Below are 24782 nucleotides of genomic sequence, written 5' to 3'. Positions count from 1 at the left end.
ATATGCATCAGACAAGATCCAAGAAGATACAGAGTAGTCGCCAAGTGACGACAATTGACATATCTTGCACACAAGTGAAATATCCATATGATATTTCTGACAACAGAATAGGGTGGCACTGCTGAACCACTGAAACTGCGACGAGCAAAATATGGGGGGTCTTCCACCTTCGAAACTGCGGACACATTCCCTCAGCCTTCAGCTTTTGGAAATACAAAGAGTCAAAACCAATCTATGGCGATTTACAATGCCTAGTCACTTCATATATAGGCCACCAAATGTCTAGGGGATTAAAAGGTCTTCGGCCCATAATTTATTATTTATTACTTTGGGCCCCATATTTATTAATTAAAATAATTAATTTAAAGACCCTCTTATTATATTATTTATATTTCGGGACCAATTGATTAATTAACTTAATTAAATTATTACATTAAAAATTGGGGACATTACAATTTTATTGCTTGTACTGTATATATATGTGACTTCTAAGGCCTTTTGTTGCCACTCAATTAAAATGTTGTATTCATAACAAGTCTACCTACAGTCAAAAGTGCACAAACTCAACTCTTACAACAATAATAATATACTTTATTTGGTATATGCATCTTAGGACTTTTCTGAAGACTTGGGAATCTTGCCACATTTGTTCAAGTCACAGAAGACATCAAGACTATAATAAGTCTTAAATAATTTGAAGAAAACATCTGCTATTTCAAAGTTAGAGGCATAAGTTCAACATATGTAACAATACACTACTTACCATCAAGCTTATCATAAGCATCTTCAGAAATGGTGAACTTTTCCACCAGTGAAGTGTCTTCCAACCAGCCTCCAGCTGTCACAGAGGACGGATCTAAATCTAAAATATGTATGCGATACCTGAAAAGATCAACAGATGAGAGAGCCCAATAATAATACAGTAAGAGCAATACTGTCAGACACTCAAAAAGAAAACAAAAGCTGCAATAAAACTACTTATAATATTCTTAACCTCGCTTCATAAGGTTGTGTGCTTAGACACATGCCCCTTTAACCATTTTGTTCAGATATCTTTTAATATATTGAATAGTAAAAATATACTTAGAACCTAAGTTTAAGCCAGTAATTAAAGTACAGACTTTAGCATAGATTTGAATTTTAAACTTTGAAAATTTATTTCTAGAATTAGAGGGAAAAAGAAGGACACGACGGGATGAAAAAAGCATTCCTTTTAACAAGTTAAGCCTTTTTCATCCTTGATAATGAGGTAGCCTGTGAGCCAAAATGCATCCTAACCTTAATGAATCTTACCAATGGACCTCATAATCCCAAAAAACATGCAAAAGGATTAGCAATGATGAAGGCTCTTGAATGGGTTATTCAAAAGATTGGAAGCCTGTTTCAAAAACTCCAACTCAACAGACCTAAAATTTGGCTCATCCTCTACACTTGGTAAAACTCAACAAAGTTTCCAAACCTAAGGACATAAAGTGCAAACAAAATTGTTCATGTAAATTTCATGTTCCTAGGTTTTTCCAACACTTTTTATTAAGCTTGCTTAGATAATAAAATGTAATGTCCCCTCTTCTAAGTTATCTTAAAATTTTAGGATAATTATCTTGACTTGTCTATTCTTACTTTGAATTATGAAATTTGATACCACTTATAGAATCTATAAATATTTTCAATAGCAATAAATATGTTTATGAATTCACTTAGAGGATATTTGTTCTTATCAATATTACTTCTATCCTTGATTGAACTATTAGATATGCACTGAAGTAGATTGATGTTATGTCTTCACACCTAAAGCAGTGGAATGATTTCTGATTTATCTAACAAGGTTAATTTGAATCTGCAAGTTGAATGTAGATAAGGTTGTATATTTATTCCAGTCTTGAATGTGATAAGGGATCCTTTCAATAATGTAATCCTTGTTGGTCAACCTTATGTGAGGGTCTAATGTTGGTATTAATGAAGATCTGACGTAATACTGGTCATCTTTACTTCTGTTATTTAACTCATTTATTACTTACTCTATAAATCCAGTATAATTGTGCCTGATCGCATGCTAGATTATTATCCAGCTGTAACTCTTGGATTGTTCGATCTGGATCAAGATGGTGTTTCCCTCAAATACATGCCTATAGTAATTCAGTGGTTCAGTTTCAATAATAGGTCTTGTTCTCAGACCAACGGTTGGACTCAGGAGGCTTGCACTTGTCCTCTGCTGCTAGTGACACCAGAGATGAAGTCTATTGTCTTCGTATTCGATATGATCAGAAAGAGATCCCAAGACGTCTACATATATATATATATGATATATCGTTATCTCTATTGGAATCTATTTGCCCATGTGATGAATGATTCCTATTAAAAATGGAATAAATTCACTAGAAGCTGTAAGGTTTTTAACTTAATCTGCTGAATGTACATGGAATATCAAACATTGAATGTCCTCCCTCCAAGGCTGAATGTTTAATGTCTTTTTATATATCTTGTAAAAGGAACGGTAGGTCACGCTGCCAAAAGACATGACTGTCTGTGCGTAAGTGCGCATATTCCTTATACTAATTGCACCCTCCATTAGATTTGTTTATTAGTGCTGACTTCTCATGTTAGGCCTGCCTTCTTATATTACAGGAGATTGAATAAATTCTTCTAAAATGATAGTTAATGTTCTATTTCATCCTTGATCCCGTTATTCTGTTATTGTTAACAGGTCGACCATGTCTGAATGTGTTGACCAAAATAGTATCGGTATATCTCCATTTGCTACTGAATGTTAAGGTCACGTGGCCTAAGTTTAATCACAGTATAGACCAAGGTTGATTCAGAAATTGTATTAACATTGCCTATTTAGCCATTAATGTGATTGCTATGGTTTCTAGCACAACATAATCTCTATACTCAACGTAGGTATTCTAGGTCCATGCACAAAGTCATTCAGTCTATTGGTCCTTCCCTTATATTTTAATGTTTTATTAATAGGTTTTAATTTAAATTTATTTAATGGTATATCTTGAATTCATATCATATGTAATTGTTATTTATTTATATTTAATTTTATCATTATCAAATTATTAATTTTTTTAAAATAAGGTACTATTATATTGATTCATAAATACAATATTGTATCATATATTATTAATGTTCATTTTTATTATATTATACTTATAGCGTTATAATTTATTTTATGTATTCTTTTACTTTTAGTATTTATTATTAAATCTTTTTTTAATACAGGGATATTACATAAAATGAATAATTAGTATGAGTGGATGCAAGGCATCGGCATCTTCCATTAGAGTAACGCTTTTTTTAGGCTATTGTGCCGGTCTCTTCCCATTGGTTGTATTTGCAACCACTCTTCTCTTTCATTTATTATATTTACTCGCTCCTAGGTAGTCTTATTTCATACTATTGCATTGTTATTGCATTCTGTAGATTTTGTTCTTGTATTCTCCTAATGCTATTTTGCTTATTTAGCATTTGCAATTCTCTCTTCAAAGCTACTTTGTATTTTTATTTCAATCTTGTATCATTTACATTCACAGTTTTATTTATATTCATTAGCACTATTTTTTCTAGATTACTGATCGTTTTAGATTCTTACATGGTATCAGAGCAGATCTAGTGCAAAAATAGATTTAGTTTCCATATTTAGGAGATTTGGGGGGCTACTAAGTTTTTTGCAAGTCTCCAACAAAGCCAATATGTTCTTCTCTAGCATTTCCATATGATCTTGAGTAGTAGAGCTTGAGGGAAAATTTTGATCTCTAAGATTTGTTTTGTACAAGTATTTTGTAAACTCCAAGTGTTTGCATCATTCTAGTCAACCTAGTGAATTTTTCAGTTGTTCCATAGGGTTCAGAAGGCTCAAGAAATTCAAATTTGGCTTTCATTTTATCAAAATCAGAAAAAAGAGTAGAGATGTTTTTATTTTGTATCACATTTAGGTTTTCTACTATTCGAATCAAAAACTTATTCCTACATACTTTTTTCCACCCCATAAAACTATCTGGGTATCTTTTAGATTTTGCAAATAGTGAGCAGATCTGGCAAAAATTGTCAAAAATGCATCACACAGCATTTTTTTTGGCTGGCTAAAGGTTAAATTTAATTCATTTTTTCATCTTCTCTTTGGATTTAAAAAAACTTCTGGGTACTTTTCATATACCATAACGTTTTTTGGGTTTTTGTTATCTTTTACATTCAGCAAACAGATTTTACAGAAATCAAATCAGAAGTATAAGTTTTTGCTACAAGAAGGCTATTCCAGCAGACCAAATTCAGTTTTCCAAAAATTCATAACTTTTGCCTCAAATATTGGATTTCGAGTTTCAACAAACAAGATATCATTGGAATAATACAAATAAGTACTTTCCATTCACATTGAGTTTGATTAGTTTTATTGTCATTTTTTATAAATATTGCAATCTAAAGTTGGTTTTGACTAATTTTTCTAAATTGTGTTTCTTTTCTTGCCTGTGTGGACCTTAAGGCTATTGTGTTTTGAAAATAGTTTTGTAATTGCATTAAACTATAAAGTGTCAACATTGTGATATTTGTGGGTTGGGAGATTTCTGATACTAGAGAAAGGGTGGAAGGGCAATGGTGTTCTTGTGTTGTCTTTCTTTCAGCACTTCCTTCTACATTTTTGCATCATGAATCAAACTACAGTTCCCATTCTAACTTCTTACAACTATTTTGAATGAAAGTCACAAATGACAATATATTTAAGGAAATTTAGTTTGCATAGGATACCAATGGGATTAGAAACTGAACCAACCATAGATGTGGAAGTTCCTAAGTGGCTTAGTAGATGCAATGAAGCATATGGAGCTTTGTGCTTGTCTACTTTTCCTCATTTATTCTTTCATATTGCATCTCTATGTACTCCTAACCAAATTTGGACAAAGTTGGAAAGTCTATATGGAACTCGAGATTCAGCTAGGGGTTGTATGTTGGAAAATGAACTCAAAAAACTTAGTCCAAGCAATTTTACAACAATCCAGGATTTCATAGAAAATTTGAAATTTGCGAGGCACAATCAAAGCAATGCGGAATTAAAAAGAAAGATGAGCATATGATTCTTAGTATCCTCTCTAAGCTAAATTTTAAATATTCAATATTTGTTTCTACCTTCTATGCTACTAAGGGTACACTAAAGACTCAATTTACCATGCCATCCTTGGATGATTTGTCATTTCTCTCCCACAAGGGCAAGATAAGCTAATCCAAATGGGCACTCTAAAATCCTTTAAGTCACATGCCTGGGTCGCACAAAAGCAGAAAAAGGAAAAAGTGGTAACAATAAGGATAAGAAACGAAAGATAGCAAATAAAAGAAGGATCTGAAACAAAGCTCTTTAAAAGAAGCTAAGGAAACCCTGTCTTTTAATGGTGCCAAACCTAAGAAAGATAAAGTCAAATGTACCTACTGTAAAAGACCTGATCATGATAAATATAAATTTTTGAAGAATATAAATTGATCACTTAGACACACATTCTTGAAAAGAATAATATCAATGTTCCTGAATCAGTAAAACCAAGTTCAAGTGAGACTTTTGTTGGTGTGTGTTATATGACATATACAACACAACAAAAACAATCAGGGGTATTTTATTCTCTCCTGAACAAAAGTCTCTCATGTGCTAAATAAACGAATCATGCGATCCCAAACATGACTCTAAGGTTCCAAATGTGTGTGGTTTTTACTATTTCAGGTAGAGTTGTGGTAGGATGATTTGCTGAAAACCTCCAACTTTGACTGATGAATTTGCATTTCTTTTTTTCTTTTTTTCTAGGTTTAAAACTCGTAAAGATTTCTAAAACAAAGTGCAGAAGAGAAGGTTTGCGAAGAAAATTCTAACTCTAAGCTAATTCTATGAACTAATCCTATGAAGTCTGAAGACAAGGCTGCAGAAGTGGAATTTGGAACCTATCCTTGTTTTGCCAAATTCAACAACTCCACAAGAATGGTGCAATCTTCTAAGGTATTTTGAGGATTTTCACATCACAAATATTCACCAACATCCAAATGAGAAATACAATAATAGAGATTAAGTTTTTATGTCACAAGTTCAAACTAACTCTAGCTAAATATATATATATAGCCTTCCCCTACCATCCCTAAAAATGGCCTACAAAAAACCCATCCCCGGAACACGTACCCCCATCCCATGGCCCTCTTGTCCCAAAAACTTGGAGAAACATAGATATTTAGTATTTACAATACATTATGTCACTCTTGTCATGTATTGATAAGGAAGTGACATGTCTAGACTCTAAGGACACAACCGTAGAGAGAAGAGTCCAAGAATTTAATAGTTAGGTTTATTGCACAAGCCTAAAACTAGAGGTTGACAGATTTAAAATCAAAGAGAGAAGCAAAACAAGAATATATTTATAATCATGTTTAATTGTCTTTTTTTAATTATATAGATTGAGATTGAGTTTAGTCTAGCAACAAAGTAAGTTGCTGGTATCCAGAAGATCACTACTCAATTTTCATAGACATTTTTGTCTCACTCCATGACTTCTAATAAACTATAATTTTGCTCACGTTATTCCTCCTGATTTTAGTTTATGGAGTATAAGCAAGAAACAATGGCACATACAAAACCAATCAGAAATATACAAGGATATCTATCTATAGATGCAGACAAACTCCAATATAATATCACACATTAATCATTGAAGTGGGCTTCACATGTCTCCGAAAAATATCATAATAACAAAAAATAATCAAGGTTAAACATGAATGTCTTACAAATCACATACAATAATTGAAACGAATAAATTATCACAACATGCATATTATCCTATGCCATGCATCACCCAAATAGTGAATACAGCAGTTTTTCTAAAATTTGACTTTAGGGAATCAAAATGACAAAGTCCTAATAGTAAGTCTTAGTGGTAATAAGTTTATTGTGTATACATCTAATGAGGTCACTGAGCAGAAATATGGTGACCTAAAACTACTGGTTCAACGCATCAATATCCTGGATCTAAAAACACATCAGCTGCTGAGTAGTTTGGGTGAAGAGTCAGACTGTCAAAAATGTAAGTTCATGCAGAAATAAAAGATTATTACTGCCATAACTTCATCTCAAAGTCAAATGTCGAATCAGGTTGGTATTAAAATTAAAACAACAGCAATGCAACTTGTGAATGTGTTAGCCCAGAAGCTCACTTGATCTTTTTCAAATCAAACAGGGGCCCATCCCTCTTTGAGCATTATGCCACATTAACTCCCGTTCATCAGCTACTCCTGAGATGTAAAACAAGCATCCAAAAGGTACTCCACAAAATTGCTAGATGAGTTATACATATCACACAAATGAAACATCAAGTCAATTCTTGGTGCGATAAAATCAAATCGTGGTCATTATTGGAAGACAAACACATTACAAGAACCCATTGTTACATTGCATATACATCTATGACATGATTGATATGGTCTTTAAGGCAAATGGAACTGCAGTTATCCGATCAAAAGCTTGAGAAAATTTGCAAGACTTCAAAAAAAATTTGCAGACCTAACTTTCCAACTTGGAAGTAAACGAAATAAAATATAATTATCTGTTATTTGTGAAAGAAAATTTAAAAACAAAAAATAGTTTGAGATTATCTATTCTAGCATGCTCTCTTATATCAGATTTAAACAATCCTAACAGCTCAAGTATAAATAACCTTTTCCTTTTTTGAACACTGATTCCACGATATCATGCAAAAGAGCTCTATGTTGACGAAAATTAAATGTACATTGATATTTACCCAGGCTTATTCTATATTTGCATCTTACAGGCTATCGAGCTTGTTCTATATTTGCTTATTTCAAGCTATCAGCAGAGTAATAGCTAGTAAGTGTTGCTATCCGTGACGTATGAGATGAGCAGTCGAAGCTTGAAAAGAGAATCGGTAATAGCAGCCAATAAACTCACCCATCATATGGAGAGTAAAACCCAAGAGGTCTTGAGTCTTCATTCATGTCAGCGATCTTCTTGTCATTATCATCAAAGAGCTGAAGAAGCATAGAGTCAACTGCTGTGCCACAATTCTTCCAAAGCCTCTCCTTCGTGGCCCCAATTGTAGACTGCGTTAAAAAATGTACTTAGAATACAACATTAAATGAATTACACACACATATATGAATATAAATACAATGACATATGCCTATGTGTAAGAGAGAGTATCTATCTAAACATAACATTCTAAACTAAAACCTGAATCCATGCTAGAAGAGAGATGACAATGTCCTACATCTGAGAATATAAAATTTAAAATAAAAATAAAATATATATATATATATATATGCATGTATAGACAAGTATACATATGTGAATATATATGTGTATACACATATGTACACACAAGTGCAAATATATAGAAGCATGCAATATGATAAATAAAACCTTTGGAGCCGTGACAGCAAAAAGATATTAAATGTCACACATACATTATACATGTGTAGATACATATGGATGAATATGTATATATAAATAGATATACGCATATGTATATGTGTGTGTGTGAACATGTATACATATACATACACACACATGGGCATCTGACACATGCAATATGATAAATAAAATCTTTGAAGCCATGCCAACAAAAGTGTAATACAATGTGACGCAAAGAGAAATCGGAAAGCTAGGGCCAGAGGCGCACCTAACTATCCAATTACCTTGCCAAGTAAACACAATAGAAGCAAACAACACAGAGAACAGCACCAAGGAGGGAAGGAACAACAAATACTTTATTAATTCATCAAATTATCCACATACATGCCCAGCTGTAAGGCCTTCTAGGCTACGGCTAATACAAAGATTACAAAATTCTAGACTTAGAATTCTTCACAGATCCTTTATTCTAAGTCTTCTAGCTCTCTTAACTTCGCACTTTTCCATAATCATTCACCATATCCCTAACCTAAGCCTAGACACCCCTATTTATACTTGTCAAAACGGCTTATAGAAGATTCTAGATCACTACATAATAGAAGCCTGACCTCAAAACGGTTTGCACACATCCCAAGATAATATCCTTACATTAAATTCACAACCCAAATTAAATACATAAGTCGGCTCACACTAGGAACCAATCACAGACAAACTCAATCAAAGAAGGAATCGAGCATCAACAAACATTAGGTTCACTCAACACAGGAAGGAACACTCAGCCAACACTAGACCAGCTTGGCACATATAGGAATGCTCGGCCAACACTGCACAGCTTGGCACATACAGGACCGCTCAGCCAACACTGAGCAGCAACTGCAGCTCGGCAACCACTAAAGCTCGGCGATGACTGCAACTCGGCACTTCCTACCAGAATGAACAAAGATGAGCATATAGCAAGGCAACCCAGGATGCTCCTGCATCACAATGTCATAGATTTGGACAAAAGATCTCCTAACAAATAGACTTCAAATTTAAGAAACAAAAGTCTGAATTAAGGCAAACACTGTTGAAGGGCATTAGTTCTCCAAGCAGTACTTCGGATCACCGAAATGACATTAAAAGAAATGACTAAAATGGCCTAGGAGGCAACTCTATAGAATGAAATTGGTGGTAACATGATTTGGAGGAAGCATATTCCCTTGATTCCAAAATCTTAATGTTATGTCCCCTCTCAAAGAGAACACAATAGATAAATAGTAATATTAAAATACAATAAAATTAAAATATCAAATAAATAATAAATTATAATTATAATAATAAAATATACATAATCATAATATAATTAAGTTGATATCTTTTTTATGAACCAATTATTAAGTTAATATTATTTGGGATGCTGACCCCTTCGCTGACGGCTGGTTTTTTCTTCTAGCTTTATATGTAAACTAACTTTGTTGATTGACAAGTTTAGTAGACGAAATGAGTATTCAGCATGGAGGGTTTGGTCAGCTCAAAGGTGGACTTGGATTATTGAGCAGGCATAATATAACAGATGTAATGATTATGTTTTCAATACCGATGTAATCTATTAGGGGTATGCCCCTATTATGTTTGTAATTTAAAATTAGTGAAGATTCTGCTAGGGTATGCCCCTTTTAAAATGTAATAATATAAGACTGTTGTCCCGGGCTAGACTGGAGGTTTTCTTTTCCGTTCTTTCCTACCAGTGCCCATTTGAACGGAGGAAAGCTATTGTAATTTATTTATTAATTTAATAAAATTTATCAAGGTCTTGGCCGTTTACCGATCAAAAAAAAAAAAAAAAGTTGATAACATTAAATTATAAAAATTAATACTAGGTTAGGTGTTAGGAGTTTGTGCCTAGCAGAAATATAGTGCTATTTTTTGGCTCCAGTAAGCACTAGCCCCCCCCCCCCCCCCCAGCCCCCCAACAATATATATAGTTTATAATTATATACAGTTTTAATAAATAAATAATAATAATATAAAATCACAATACAACTTAATAATAATATTAAAACATAAGTAAATAATTATAAACTAATCCCCTTGCACTCACGAAAAATCATATCATGACCTAAAGAATGTCGCTTAAGTAGCACAAACTCTATCTCCAAGCACAAAAATAGAAAAAATAGTGCAGAACCAAAAATATAACACAAAAAAATGAGTTGATACAAAATTGTTGTTGACCAAGGATGTTCTTGCATCACATAATTATTGTCAGAATGAAGAAAACCTCTGGTAAATCCAATTTAACACAAAACCAACCAATCAAACTAAAATTTTGGGGTTGCAAAGTAATATACCTTTCAATGACAATGCTACACTAAGTCAATATTCATTGTAAATTGAAAAACTTATATCACAAATGTTGGGCCTTTAAAATAATCACTCTCAACTATAAGAATCATAGTTAAAAAATTAGGACTTCGCAATAAATTGGCAGGCCCAAATATTTGCAAAACTCGGGACTTCGGAAAAACTCGGCAATAACTTAGTAATTTTAGCAAATACTTTAAATATACATACATGTTGAAAAATATTCTTTAAAAAAATACATATAACTAAGTTTGCTGAGCATATTACTAATTTCCATCATTTATAAATCAAAACTAAAATTTAATTTAATACATACCATAGATCAAAAAACAAGGTCAACTCTAAGTGAGTTATAATGCAACTTCCACTAACCATGTCATATGTAGAAGTTGTCCTATCTAGAAAGATTTCTTGGCGAGTTGAGCAATAATAACATCTAAGTAGGCACACTCAAGAGTTATATACTCATTCCCCGTCACCCCCTCATTGTAGTCAACTTTTTTATTTCACAGATTCCAATAACTAATGGGGATTGGAGTGGAGAACCCAATGAGATTAAAGGTTGGTGGGGGTTTGGGGGCAATATCCAAACAAGGTCGAGGGGCAGAAAACCCCCTCATGAGGTCCCTCACAATACAAGTCAAGGTCAAGGGCCAGAGTTCTTGCCACCAAGCCCAAATGAAGACCTTTAAAAATTTTACTACAAAAAAAAAAACACATGTTTTTTTAATTGCAAGCAAGAAAAATATATTTATTTAAATTTGGACAAGTTTTTAATTGATTTTTGAATTTACTTGCGAGTTTTATAGGGAAAAAATTGTTGTGAATCTTCTGAAAACTCAATCTGGAGCTTTTGAGTAAGTAACTATCTCGGTATTTTGACTCAGGAGTACTTGCGAGTCAAAAGAGTTTTTGGTGAGTCTTGCAACCTTAATAAGAATACAAGTGAAATTTTAACCTAAATGGAAGCTAACTCAAATCTCAATTTTATGGTCCTATCCATTTACCAACATCTGTATACATTCCAAAAATAATATCTTTAAACTTAGATAATATATGATCACTTGTTAATCTTTTAAATTTTTTTAAAAATTGCAAATACCTTAAATTGGAGATTAGATTTATAATATAATAGACAACATAGAGATTTGTTCCCTATAAAATAGGATCTAAAAATCCTATATGTATTGAACTAATGTGAGAAGAAAGCAATAAGAGAACACCATTTTGGTGTGAAAAATCTGCTCCTTATTTCTCTCCCAAAATCTCTACTATCGCGTCACAGCTAGGGCAGCCTTGACGCTTTGACAAGAGGGGATGGAATATGAGCTCATTATTATCCTCCTTGTAGGACTAGAATAGCATAGGTGTATGTAGATTTTTGTTTATTGTTAGAAGTTTGCAGGCGAGAGTATGATTCAGTACTGTCGGATTCACTTTACATGATTTGCACAACGTGTTCTTCAGGGCCATTGTAAGGTTGCACGTGTATTTATCGCCCTTGCTTGCCACTCTGATTGCGATATTTTTTATGATCACTATGTCAGAAGATTTCATTGGGAAGCAGCTCGTTCTATATGTCTCACTGTGGTTTGTTAACCTTGACCAACTCCTCCACTAGTAATTCCCAGATCATAGGTGAAGAGCTTACAATTTATTGGCTTATGGAAATTTGTTTTCCATTTTTTCTTAGTTTTCTCGGCTTTGGTGATCAGTTTGCACTTTGGTGGCATCCGCACATTCACTTTGGGGCTGGTTTAATTGCTTTGCGGGCAAAGTCTTCATTGTTGATGGGAGGCAATAGTGAATCAGGTCTCAATTCATGGATCTAATGAAATTCCCTTCTTTTGTTCTTTAAGTGTTCTTACTATTGATATCTCTTTTCCACGCTAGGATGTAATTCGTACACATTTGGCCTGTAAATTTAATCAGCATTGCAACCACTTCGTTTCTAAATGTCTCATTGAAATCTTTGAAACTTTAAGGTTGACTTCGTTATATAGATGTTTTCTAGAATCGTGGATACAAACCCTTATTGGGTATTAGAAATTGTAAATTTGAAGTGTGATCAATTTATTGTTATGCCCACTTAAGTGACGTCTGCAAGTGAAGAGATGCATAATCAGGTAAAAGCTCCAGTAATCAAACTATGGAACTCCGAACAACAACAAGCATGGATATATGTTCAGCGTGACTTTACTTCCTATCTAATTTTTTAGAAATCGTGATAGATCAATATACTTTTAGAGGCATACTAGGAGGCATCCGTATCCCTCAATCATGATAATTTTGAAAACCCTAAGGAATTCATAGAGGCATGGTCATTTCAAAGAGCATGTGCTTAATTTGGGCTTGGCTTGTATTTGTAATTTTGTACCATGAAGATGATGCACATTAAAAGTGCTCTAAACCTAAGAAAGCCATCAATTTTTATGGTGGAAGTGAATTGCTAACTCTTGTCTCAAGCAATTTGGCCTTAGTACTTCTAGTTTAGAATTTATGCTCAACATAAACATTATGTGGATTTTTTTGCCATAGGCAAGTAGTTTAGGTCAAATTGAAGAGAAATATAAAAGAATATTGTAAAGTTTGATTAATCTCTTTTCATTTGAATTAGAGAGTTAATGCCTCCTTTAGCTAGCAATCTATATTGCTAGATTGTAATTTGAAATGCCACTAAATTCAATTCTTTGTTCATAAAAATAGTCTCAATTGTTTAAGGAGTGTACGATCGATAGTAGCCGACACTCCTAGTGAGAAGTTGACATTGAGGAGGGGGGGATATATTCTCTCCCACAACTATGAAATGAGCCTCAAGAATCAAATTTGCTAAGTAGCAAATTAACTGGAGGATGAAGGCATACAAAGTTGGAGGACATTCAGTGACCTCTCGTTGTTGTCTGGCAAAATGCATAGTTAGGCAGTTACCAGTGTGAACATGAAATAACCCCAATAGGTTATTACTTCTTCTAACACCAAAAATCTTTATACTTCAATTGTTTGACATTTCGTCAAACACTTTGCAAGCAAGGGTCCTCTGACTGATATAACTTTTCAGATTAACTTTTGGATTTGCCTCAAAGAGAATGCTTACAAAAGACTCCAAATTGTCTAAACAATGACCTAACATAAATATGCAACTAATTTTGGCAATAGTGAATGCATATATGAGTTCTAATCATGAAAATGATCACCTACAGCCAACTGGTATTTTAACAAACAGTTGGTATGCAAGCTAACTAGCTGATAAAAAATGATATATTAACGCTCAAAGACAACTATTAATGACCAGCAATTGTATCTCCTTAATTGAGAATGAGTATCCAATACAATATTCATACTAAGTTAGCCAAGACTCTTGGCATTTACAAAGATATCAAAATATGATGATTGCTGGTAAAGTAATATGCACCTACAGCTGCCAATGAAAACTAAGGCAACACTAAATATCTAACTTCAATACTCCCCTACAGCAGTACGCTAATCACATGCATGATTAAATACAACTAAAGCCATGGATTGCTGATACCATTGTGAGGAATGTAAAAATGAATGATATATCTATTAATGAATGATAGGTCTGATACGAAATGACAATTACAACAGCACTCTATAGTAAAAGGCAACTATGAAAATACACATCAGACCTGGCATATGAAGTCGCCTTAGAGAATAGATGTATTGCAATACCACTGAACAGAAAATAACCTCCTCAAGTGCCCAAGTCATGCCTCTCTAGCTGCCGCCCCTGATTGTAGATGGCTGTAATAATTTTCTTTGCTTTTTTTAAAATTTGCTTTCTCGGATTGCTTTTTTTTTTTTTTTTGAATTGTTTTTCCGGACCTGCTTTTTCGGCCTGCTTTTTTTTCAGTTCTGCTTTTTTTGGCCTGCTTTTTTCGGACTGCTTTTTCGGCCTGCTTTTTCGGCCTGCTTTTTTCGAACTACTTTTTCGAACTGTTTTTTTGGCCTGCTTTTTCGAACTACGTTTTCTACTCAAATATTTTTTCTCAATGTAGCACAAATAGAAGACTGAAGTATCTTCCTCCCAGCTGCAATAATTCAAGTGATATTTCACACCCTCAAAATCGCGTACCAATTGAGAGTTTTCGTTCTCAGTGGCCACAAATATTTTTTCTCAATGTAGCACAAAATGAAGACTGAAGTATCTTCCTCCCAGCTGCAATAATTCAAGTGATATTTCACACCCTCAAAATTGCGTACCAATTGAGAGTTTTCGTTCTCAATGGCCAATTGTGACTATTGCAGAAACCCTAGGCTCCACAATGCACATCAACAAACATCAACATCAACAACAACAAATCTGGATGATTAGAATGAAGCCCGGGGTGCCTATTTATTCTTTTTCCTCCACTTTCTCTAGAAGCTTCTAGAAAATTATTTTATTTTATCTATTAAGTGACTTTATAAAATATTTTATAATTCAAGTCACTTTATTAAATTAATTAAATATAAAGTTATCTTTTAATATTTATTTATTTAATAACTTTATAAATAATTAACTTAATACCACTTATTTATTTAATTAAAATAATTAATTAGTCATCCTCATAAAATATTCATTATTTTGGACAACCTAATTAATTAAATTAATTAAATCAAATTGCCTCCAAAATGGGGACATGACAGTCCGCCCTTCCTGAAATTGCTTGTCCCCAAGCAATGGTTGAACAATAAACCAATCAATCCGCCTGGATCCCAAATGTAGTCATGAACTATACTACTGTCAATTAACACAGGCTCCTGTAATATCCTTTGCAATATAACCAAGAGGAATCCATAATCAAACTGACAATTAGAGCTCAACCAAACTCCAAAATCACAACTACCACAGTCAGAAACCCACGAGACATAAACTCCTAGAACATCAGAACCCAAGTAAAGTGGACAAATCAAACTGCCAACACAATAAATTCCATCAATGCATCCCACTGGCCTATACAGAATGTACAATCCAACTCTGCAACAATGGTGATCACTCCCGAATGAAACTGTACCAGGTATGAAGAATTCACACACTGTACAACTCTTGCAGTCAACATAACTCTGCAGATCACTAGCCACTATCTCATATCCATAACTCCCATGCACCGCTGATGGCGAAAAGACATCACAAGATAAACAGCAAGGAATGGAACCCAAACCAAATCTGCCTACCATCAACTCCTCAACACAAGGATCAAATGCTACCTGATGTACATACCCTGCAGTATAATGCTGATAAAAAGAACCAACCTCAGTCAACAGCTCACCATGAACAAGTGATACAACCCACTGTGACTGATCACCAGCTAAGTCAGGAGATGTCATAGCCAAAGGAGTAGAATCAATAACAACAACTACTGAAGCATCACTCCCAAACTCCTGCTCTAAGTCATGTATTATCAAGCTGTCAACCGCAGAACCTATCGCCATGTCATGCCCATCACAACTCTCATCCCGAGGCATCAAACTGTCCCATAATTGATGACGAGCACTATGAACCAAACTACATCTCTATATCATCATTTCATCAACATGGTCATCAAAGGTAAATTAATGAGCATACCTCATAGTGTAATGCCGATAGAATGCGCCAATCTCAGTCAGTGGCTCAGACTGCAATCCAGATGAAACTAACTGCAATCGATCATTAACCATGTTGGAACTGACTACTACCTCTGAAGACATCACCAAGGGAGTAGTATTAGTAGCAGGAACCATGCCAACTACCGGCTCACCAACATCACACATGATCTTTGATACAACATCTCTAGTCTCTGTGCCATCAATACTAGAGGCCACCACCATATCAGGCATACCACAACAATTTGCTGCAGCACCCAACTCAACTGAGCCCAATATGCCAACGTTAGTATCAAGGATGGATGCATCCCCATCTCCACTGTCTCTGACAATCTCGACCATAGACATCCTCGGATCACCAGACACCACAGCTTGTGACTGTACAGAATCTGGTAAAGACTGCAGTCACTCTAACTCCACGGTCACCTTAGCCAAATGAAATTGTGACTCCTCGAAAGCCAACTGTGTATTCTCAAGAATCTCAGAAGTCACCTCGAGCTGCTGAGTAAGCTCACTCACCTCATCTTCCTTGGCCAATAATGCATCGTATGCTATACTCCCCCACTCCATAAGATAATCTCTGTCGGCTACCAACTGCATATAATTCTGTCTCAGAATTCGGATAGCCTCCCATAAACAGTGGAACTCTGTCAAGGAAAGATAGCTGCCTCCCTGCTCATCACTAGTAGGAGAACCCCATCCATAAACTGCTAACAACTGACGAGCAGCATCGAAATGTTGGCAAGCGATAGCAATGTCTCGCTCACTAACTCCCAACTGACTAGACACATGACGACACTGGCTAGACTGTCTCCTATAAACCTCCTCTGACGCACTGTCTAAAGGAGTATCCTCAAAGTTACTGGTCTCTAGAGTATTGCCATCCATATCCTGCGAATCAACTCCAAAGCTCATATCAACATACGGAGTATCAAAATCTGTAGCACTGCTATCCAACTCCTTTGTACCAAAAGGAACTGCCCAGGAAACTAAGTCTTCAAAACTGCCCACTGCATCCTCCTGGATATCATCAATGCCAATATGATCCTGGGACTCATCTGTACACACTACAAAATATGAAAGATTATCAACACATTCCAGCAATAATAGTCGACTGGATATATGAACAAAGCCCATCACCGGTGTATAAAAACTAATACCAACATTGGACAAGCTGTTGGCACAAGAAAAGACAACACCGTGCAATCTGCTAATCAAATCCATGATAGCACCCAAACAATCACTGCTACCAAAAAGTGATAATGATCTCCAGTCAACTGAATCCCAAATGCCAATATAACAATCTCGAGTCCATATCTGTAAACTAAAATCAGCTGGTAACTCAAGCAAACTCCTCACCTGAGTAATATGACCAATACCAACTAACTCCACATACCTGTTTGACATTGTCCCTGTATCCTGGATGTGAATGCAAGATGAACTCGCAACATTATCAACGACCACATATGATCCGCCTGCCGCAGAAAACTGAGTATCAGGAGTGCAAGATGAAACTAAGCTCAGCTCCATGCCATGCTCATTCTCATGTCTCTCCCAGTCCTGTAATGCCAATGGAGTATTCATCCAAGAAGCTCGAATGTCCTCAAGCTCGCGAGAAAGCTTGTCAACTTCCTCCTCCTTTCTCCTCAAGGCATTTGAATAGTCTCCGACAAGGCTAAGAAGATGGTCACGATCTGACAGAAGATGTAAATAACTCAACTTCATCGTTCCCATTCCTTCCCTAATCACCTGTAAGTCAACAGATGAAGACTTTCCCTGAACTCCCTTATGTCTACCTTGTAACTGAATCATCCGGATGTGATCCTCTATCATATCCCGCATCTTGTCATGATAAAATAATGAAGTCACAATACTGTCTTCGCTCACCTTCAGCTGGCTGGACAAATCATGTGAAGTACTACCAGCCTCAACCTCATGTGACAAAGCATCTATCTGTGCCTGCTACTCTCTCTCAGCAAAGTCATGAATGCTCAATGTCTGCTCGTCTCTACCAGGTACCTCACCATCATGCACAACAACATCCTCATAATCATCATCTGAACCCACTATGTTGTAGTCACTGCCTGTTGGAACTAAACCATCCTGAGTACCTGTGACATCACCCTCTGACGACCTGTATACAATTGTCTCAACTTGAGTATCAAGTTGATTGTTACTATCAATCTGCGTAATATCCATTCCCACTACCTCCTGAAGTATTGTGTGCCCAACATCTTCCTCCAAGCTAGTCTGATTTTTGTCCTCCCTAGATTCGGCTATATGCTGGTCACCAACTACTGCAAACTCCTTGTAGAGGTTTCTAGATACCTCACTTGTAGAGACCTTTTGTTCCTCTTTGTCTTTGTTCTGTGATGTAGTCCTCTTAAACATGGAAACCATCAATTCGTTCATCCTTTTCTAACTTTCATCCAACCTTTTCAAATTTTGTTTAACCTTCTTCATATCCTTGTCCCACTGCTTCTGGGTACTTGAAGTAAACATGATTAACTAACTGATTCAATGTCCAATCTACCCAACAAGATGGCATGTCAATAGCTCTGATACCACTGAAATAACCCCAATAGGTTATTACTTCTTCCAACACCAAAAATCTTTATACTTCAATTGTTTGACATTTCGTCAAACACTTTGCAAGCAAGGGTCCTCTGACTGATATAACTTTTCAGATTAACTTTTGGATTTGCCTCAAAGAGAATGCTTACAAAAGACTCCAAATTGTCTAAACAATGACCTAACATAAATATGCAACTAATTTTGGCAATAGTGAATGCATATATGAGTTCTAATCATGAAAATGATCACCTACAGCCAACTGGTATTTTAACAAACAGTTGGTATGCAAGCTAACTAGCTGATAAAAAATGATATATTAACGCTCAAAGACAACTATTAATGACCAGCAATTGTATCTCCTTAATTGAGAATGAGTATCCAATACAATATTCATACTAAGTTAGCCAAGACTCTTGGCATTTACAAAGATATCAAAATATGATGATTGCTGGTAAAGTAATATGCACCTACAGCTACCAATGAAAACTAATGCAACACTAAATATCTAACTTCAATACTCCCCTACAGCAGTACGCTAATCACATGCATGATTAAATACAACTAAAGCCATGGATTGCTGATACCATTGTGAGGAATGTAAAAATGAATGATATATCTATTAATGAATGATAGGTCTGATACGAAATGACAATTACAACAGCACTCTATAGTGAAAGGCAACTATGAAAATACACATCAGACCTGGCATATGAAGTCGCCTTAGAGAATAGATGTATTGCAATACTACTGAACAGAAAATAACCTCCTCAAGTGCCCAAGTCATGCCTCTCTAGCTGCCGCCCCTGATTGTAGATGGCTGTAATAATTTTCTTTGCTTTTTTCAAATTTGCTTTTTCGGATTGCTTTTTTTTTTTTTTTTTTTTAATTGCTTTTCCGGACCTGCTTTTTCAGCCTGCTTTTTTTTCGGTTCTACTTTTTTCGGCCTACTTTTTTCGGACTACTTTTTCGGCCTGCTTTTTTCGAACTACTTTTTCGAACTGCTTTTTTGAGCTGCTTTTTGTACTCAAATATTTTTTCTTAATGTAGCACCAATAGAAGACTGAAGTATCTTCCTCCCAGCTGCAATAATTCAAGTGATATTTCACACCCTCAAAATCGCGTACCAATTGAGAGTTTTCGTTCTCAATGGCCACAAATATTTTTTCTCAATGTAGCACAAATAGAAGACTAAAGTATCTTCCTCCCAGCTGCAATAATTCAAGTGATATTTCACACCCTCAAAATTGCGTACCAATTGAGAGTTTTCGTTCTCAATGGTCAGTTGTGACTATTGCAGAAACCCTAGGCTCCACAATGCACATCAACAAACATCAATATCAACAACAACAAATCTGGATGATTAGAATGAAGCCCGGGGTGGCTATTTATTCTTTTTCCTCCACTTTCTCCAAAAGCTTCTAGAACATTATTTTATTTTATCTATTAAGTGACTTTATAAAATATTTTATAATTCAAGTCACTTTATTAAATTAATTAAATATAAAGTTACCTTTTAATATTTATTTATTTGATAACTTTATAAATAATTAACTTAATACCACTTATTTATTTAATTAAAATAATTAATTAGTCATCCTCATAAAATATTCATTATTTTGGACAACCTAATTAATTAAATTAATTAAAACAAATTGCCTCCAAAATGGGGACATGACAGAACACAGTTGTGTCGTTTCATTAGCACCGTATCGTGTATTATAAATGTGGCTTTCACTTATGTATTTGGCATCAGTGTATGGAACATTATTGTCATGTACGGAAAGCATTTGATGAATGAATAGTATTTTACTTTGTAAAGTTATGACATGTTTCTTTCCTATTCACCTACGAGTTGAACACTTGTCAACAACTAACAACAAGGCGGAGAAATTGCATTAGTGACAAAACTATAAGAATCTGCTTCAAGCTTTGATACCATGTAAGAATTTTCCTTAAGGTGATGAATAAAAATGTGAAAATCTAGAAGCACATTGATAGCACAAGAAAGATAGGCAAAATGATAAGATCACTAGATTAAGTCAATAATAATCAAGAGAACAAATCTCAAGAGCCTAATTCTATTCAAATGTGTACAAAGTATATGTGTGTGACTATGTAGGCAATGCATGATAACTAAGAGTGATGCAAAAGATAAACTATCAACTAGACAAGGTGTAATCACGTCTACCAAAGGTGGATCATCCTCCAGTGTACAACAAAATATATAGAACATGTGCAACAATAAGGGGATAATAATGTGCTAGGAGCACTAAAGGTGGATCTCACACACAAAGTGGTAGAAGATGACAACTAACTCCATCACAAGCTTATTTCTCCAATACCATGTGCTAAAATAAAATGCAAACTCCTAGGTATCTACTTGAGAACTAATATGCAAATGCATTATTGTGAGTAAACTTAAGTGTAATTAGTGAATATTTAATAACACCAGCACTCCCCAAGCTAGATGGCAATGCATGATGGGCCCCGACTACTAGGCCATGTTAGGTACCCATGTACAAAGTGCAACTACAAAAGATATGCAATGCAATCTCTCATTATGTGGAGAAAGAGGAAAAACCTAATGGGAAAAACCCTCCTCCAAAAAGAGAGATAAAAACACACAAAATGGATACATGGGTGGAGTACTCAAGACCCCCCAAGAACTACATACATCATGTATATACAAGTAATTATCCTCCCATATGAAGGAAATAAGGAGACATGATATCTCCCAAATAATGAACATTCTCCTGTAAAAATGGCAAGTGTTTGAAGACAAAGCATAGTCCAATGCCTAAAAATAACATTTCTTCCCTTAAGAAGAAGATAGACCAAGTACAAATGCAAGAACGCTTCGCGTTGTGGATAGGAAGAAGAAAGGGGAATCCAAATGAAGTATGACGTTTCTGAAGTGTGCACATGTGTTGCCATGTCCTTGGTCGATGAAGATGCCACTAACCAATCATGATCAAGCCCAATAGAAGAAGGTGAAAAGCAAGGAATCAATGGTAATTGATCCATGTAAAAATGTGGATCAAACTCTAAAGACAAGGATGTCTCCTCAAAATATATACTAGGAAGAGAATCAAAGAAGCCCCCCCTCAATGTAGAATGTACACCCATGGTAAATGCTCCCAGATAAAAGTAGAAATTGCACCGAAAAACTAAACAATGTTACTCCCTTTAGGAAGAAATGGTGCCACAAATGTACCAAAAAGTCCTCCCCAATCTCTAGGAAGAATCCTCAAGATGTATGATGTCTCAAAAAATTGAAAAGAAATCTCCAACACGAGTATGATTGACCATGCAATGTGACATCTCAAGTGAAGTTTGTGACTCATAAAACCAATCTTCAATGACTCAAATGTCTTCTCTAAACTGAAAGAAACCTCCTCCAAAGGTTGTATCAAAGGATTCAAAATCATGTCAAATTTGAAAAAATGAAGAGGGTCAGAGTTTTCCCTCGCAATAATTGAAGAAGGATCGTACTCGGCAAAGAGAAGATAAATGTCATCAATGACGTCTCCCAAATCCTCAATGTAGGACTCCACAAACAAAACCACAATGTTTGTCAAGAAGTCATCCAAAGGAACTAAAACTGGAAGATAAGGAAGATCTTGCTTCACTGAATCACAAGCAATTATGGTTGAAGTAGTGTAAAAATCATTAGAAATAATAGTAGGTCTGATCTCAACTGGAGAAGTAGAAGCAACTTTGGCAGCCTTAGCAGATTTACGTTGAGCCTTCATATCATCATAGTGGTCAAGGAATGCATAATGTTCAATTTCCCTTAAGGTGGGCTTATCATAGGGAATGTTATCTGCATCATCAAATGGAATGAGAATCTGCAACTAGATCTTTTCGGAATGGAGGAGCATGAGGGTCTACAAAATGTTCCCAAATAATAGTCCATGTCCGTGGGCACTAAATATCCTCAAGCTTGGATTGAATTTTAGGTAAGGAAGAGATGTTGTAATCTTTCAATCCTTTGATATCTCTATTCTTTTCACCCCAAGTTATTATTTCCCAATTAGAATTTGGCATAGGAATGAGTTCATAAAGATGAGGCAAAATCTTCAACCATCTACAGTATATGATGATGCCTTTTGCCCATGATTTATAACTATCCCTAGTTAATGGACAACTGCATAATGAATGGCATATTCCATGATTTTAGCCATGATCTACTTATCACATGATATAAAATGAGATCAACATATCAATGCACCCCAAAAATGCAATAAATCAAAGAAGCCCCTAAAAATACATGATTTTGGAACTATATATTAGCGCATGTACAATTGCCACTTGCTAGAATTGGCCAAAGTAGACTTCTGGTTTTGATTATGACAACTACAAAATGAAGGTTATTGCAAACTCAAACAAAATTAGGTACAAGATCACTCAATGATCTAATAAGTTACAAGTGTCAAAATAGGCCAATATAAACCAAATGTTGAAAGTAATATGTCCACCCAGAATTTCTCCAAACTGATACCAAATCTGGAAAGTAGACAATAAATATGCACTTTTATAAAAAATGCACCTGATAATGTGTCTTTATGAGCCCGAATAAAGCCTTTGAAGTTGCAAGAATTAGGATTTGTGATTTTCAGAAAATATTAGAAATATCACAAATGACCAACATCAATGTGTAGAATATGAAATTCTACCATAAAACAAAAAAAAAGTTGCTCAAAAAAAGGAGTCAAAATGACTGAGATATCACAGTTTGAAGTTCGCCTTTGTCTCTCTTTTTTGAATCGTCGCTGCCACACCTCCAAATTTCAAATGGCTCAAGATTTGGCCTCAAATGTCCAATTTGGATGAAACAAAAGTCAATTTAGGGATTTTTGGACCTTCTCAATGTGTTATTAACCTTTAATTTGCACCAACAAGCTCAATTTTGACCTACAACAAAATTCTCTCTGAATAGGCTATATAATTATACTCATATGGCTATGAAATGAACACTACTATGGCTCTGATACCATGTAAGAATTTGTCTCAAGCTTTGATGCCATGTAAGAATTTGCCCGAGGCAATAAATGAAAATGCCAAAATCTAGAAGCTCAATTGATATCACAAAAAAGATAGGCAAAATGATATGATCAATTGAATAAGTCAATAATGATCAAGAGTGAAATGCTCAATAACCTAACGATATTCAAATGTGTACAAAGTAGGCGCCTGAATATATAGGCAATGCACGACAACTAGGAGTGATGCAAGAGATAACTTATCAACTAGACAAGGTGTAATCACATATCCACCAAAGGTGGATTATCCTCTATTGTACAACAAAGTATGTGCAACATGTGAAACAATGAGAGCATGATAATGTGATAGGAGTACTAAAGGTTGATCTCACACACAGAGGTTTGAGATGACAACTAACTCCACCTCAAATGGATTTCTCCAACACCATGTGCTAAAATAAAATGCATATATGCAAATGCATTATCCTAAGTAAACTTATGTATAATTAGTGAATATTTAATTACACCAGCAAAAACTATTTGTGCCAAAATGACTAAAGCCAACATCAATTTCCAAGTGGCAATGGCAACTATCTCATATCATTTGTGATCAAGGTGGTAGTGATCTGTAAGGGTAGCTACATATGCGGCAATAAGGGTTGGATGTTCAAGCTTTTTATGTGTCTTACATCCTTTGCTTATGAACCTTTTAAAATAACTGTAATAGCTATTTCATGTTTATTTAGATGTTAGATGGTAAAGTGGTTTTCATTTATTTGAGTTGATAAATTATGATCATTATGATTTAAATTTACTTATGTGGAATATTTGGAAAGAATTATAATGGATTTCGTTGTGGTGGTGAAAGTAAATTAAAATTATATAATAGTTTATTGATATAATTT

At 34.9% G+C, this 24782-nt stretch overlaps 1 protein-coding gene across 5 annotated transcripts in view; it reads right to left on the bottom strand.

Annotated features, from left to right (window-relative positions):
• Positions 1–24782, bottom strand: part of EMB2804 (tubulin folding cofactor B) — a 316373-nt gene that overhangs the window by 241401 nt on the left and 50190 nt on the right. For all 5 annotated transcript variants that reach the window (XM_089809401.1, XM_089809404.1, XM_089809403.1 and 2 more), the window contains exons 3-4: positions 7934–8085; positions 764–882 (exon numbers count right to left, since the gene is read on the bottom strand). In XM_089809401.1, the coding sequence (XP_089665527.1) occupies positions 764–882; positions 7934–8085 (271 nt within the window). The remainder of the gene's footprint in view (positions 1–763; positions 883–7933; positions 8086–24782) is intronic.

The sequence above is a fragment of the Cupressus sempervirens genome, chromosome 11 (genome assembly GCF_028749045.1).
Source record: "Cupressus sempervirens isolate cs-2001-9-10 chromosome 11, ASM2874904v1, whole genome shotgun sequence".
In the NCBI taxonomy this organism is placed as follows: domain Eukaryota; kingdom Viridiplantae; phylum Streptophyta; class Pinopsida; order Cupressales; family Cupressaceae; genus Cupressus; species Cupressus sempervirens.
The sequence above is the reverse complement of the archived record's forward strand: the minus strand, read 5'-3'. Positions and strand labels throughout refer to the sequence as shown.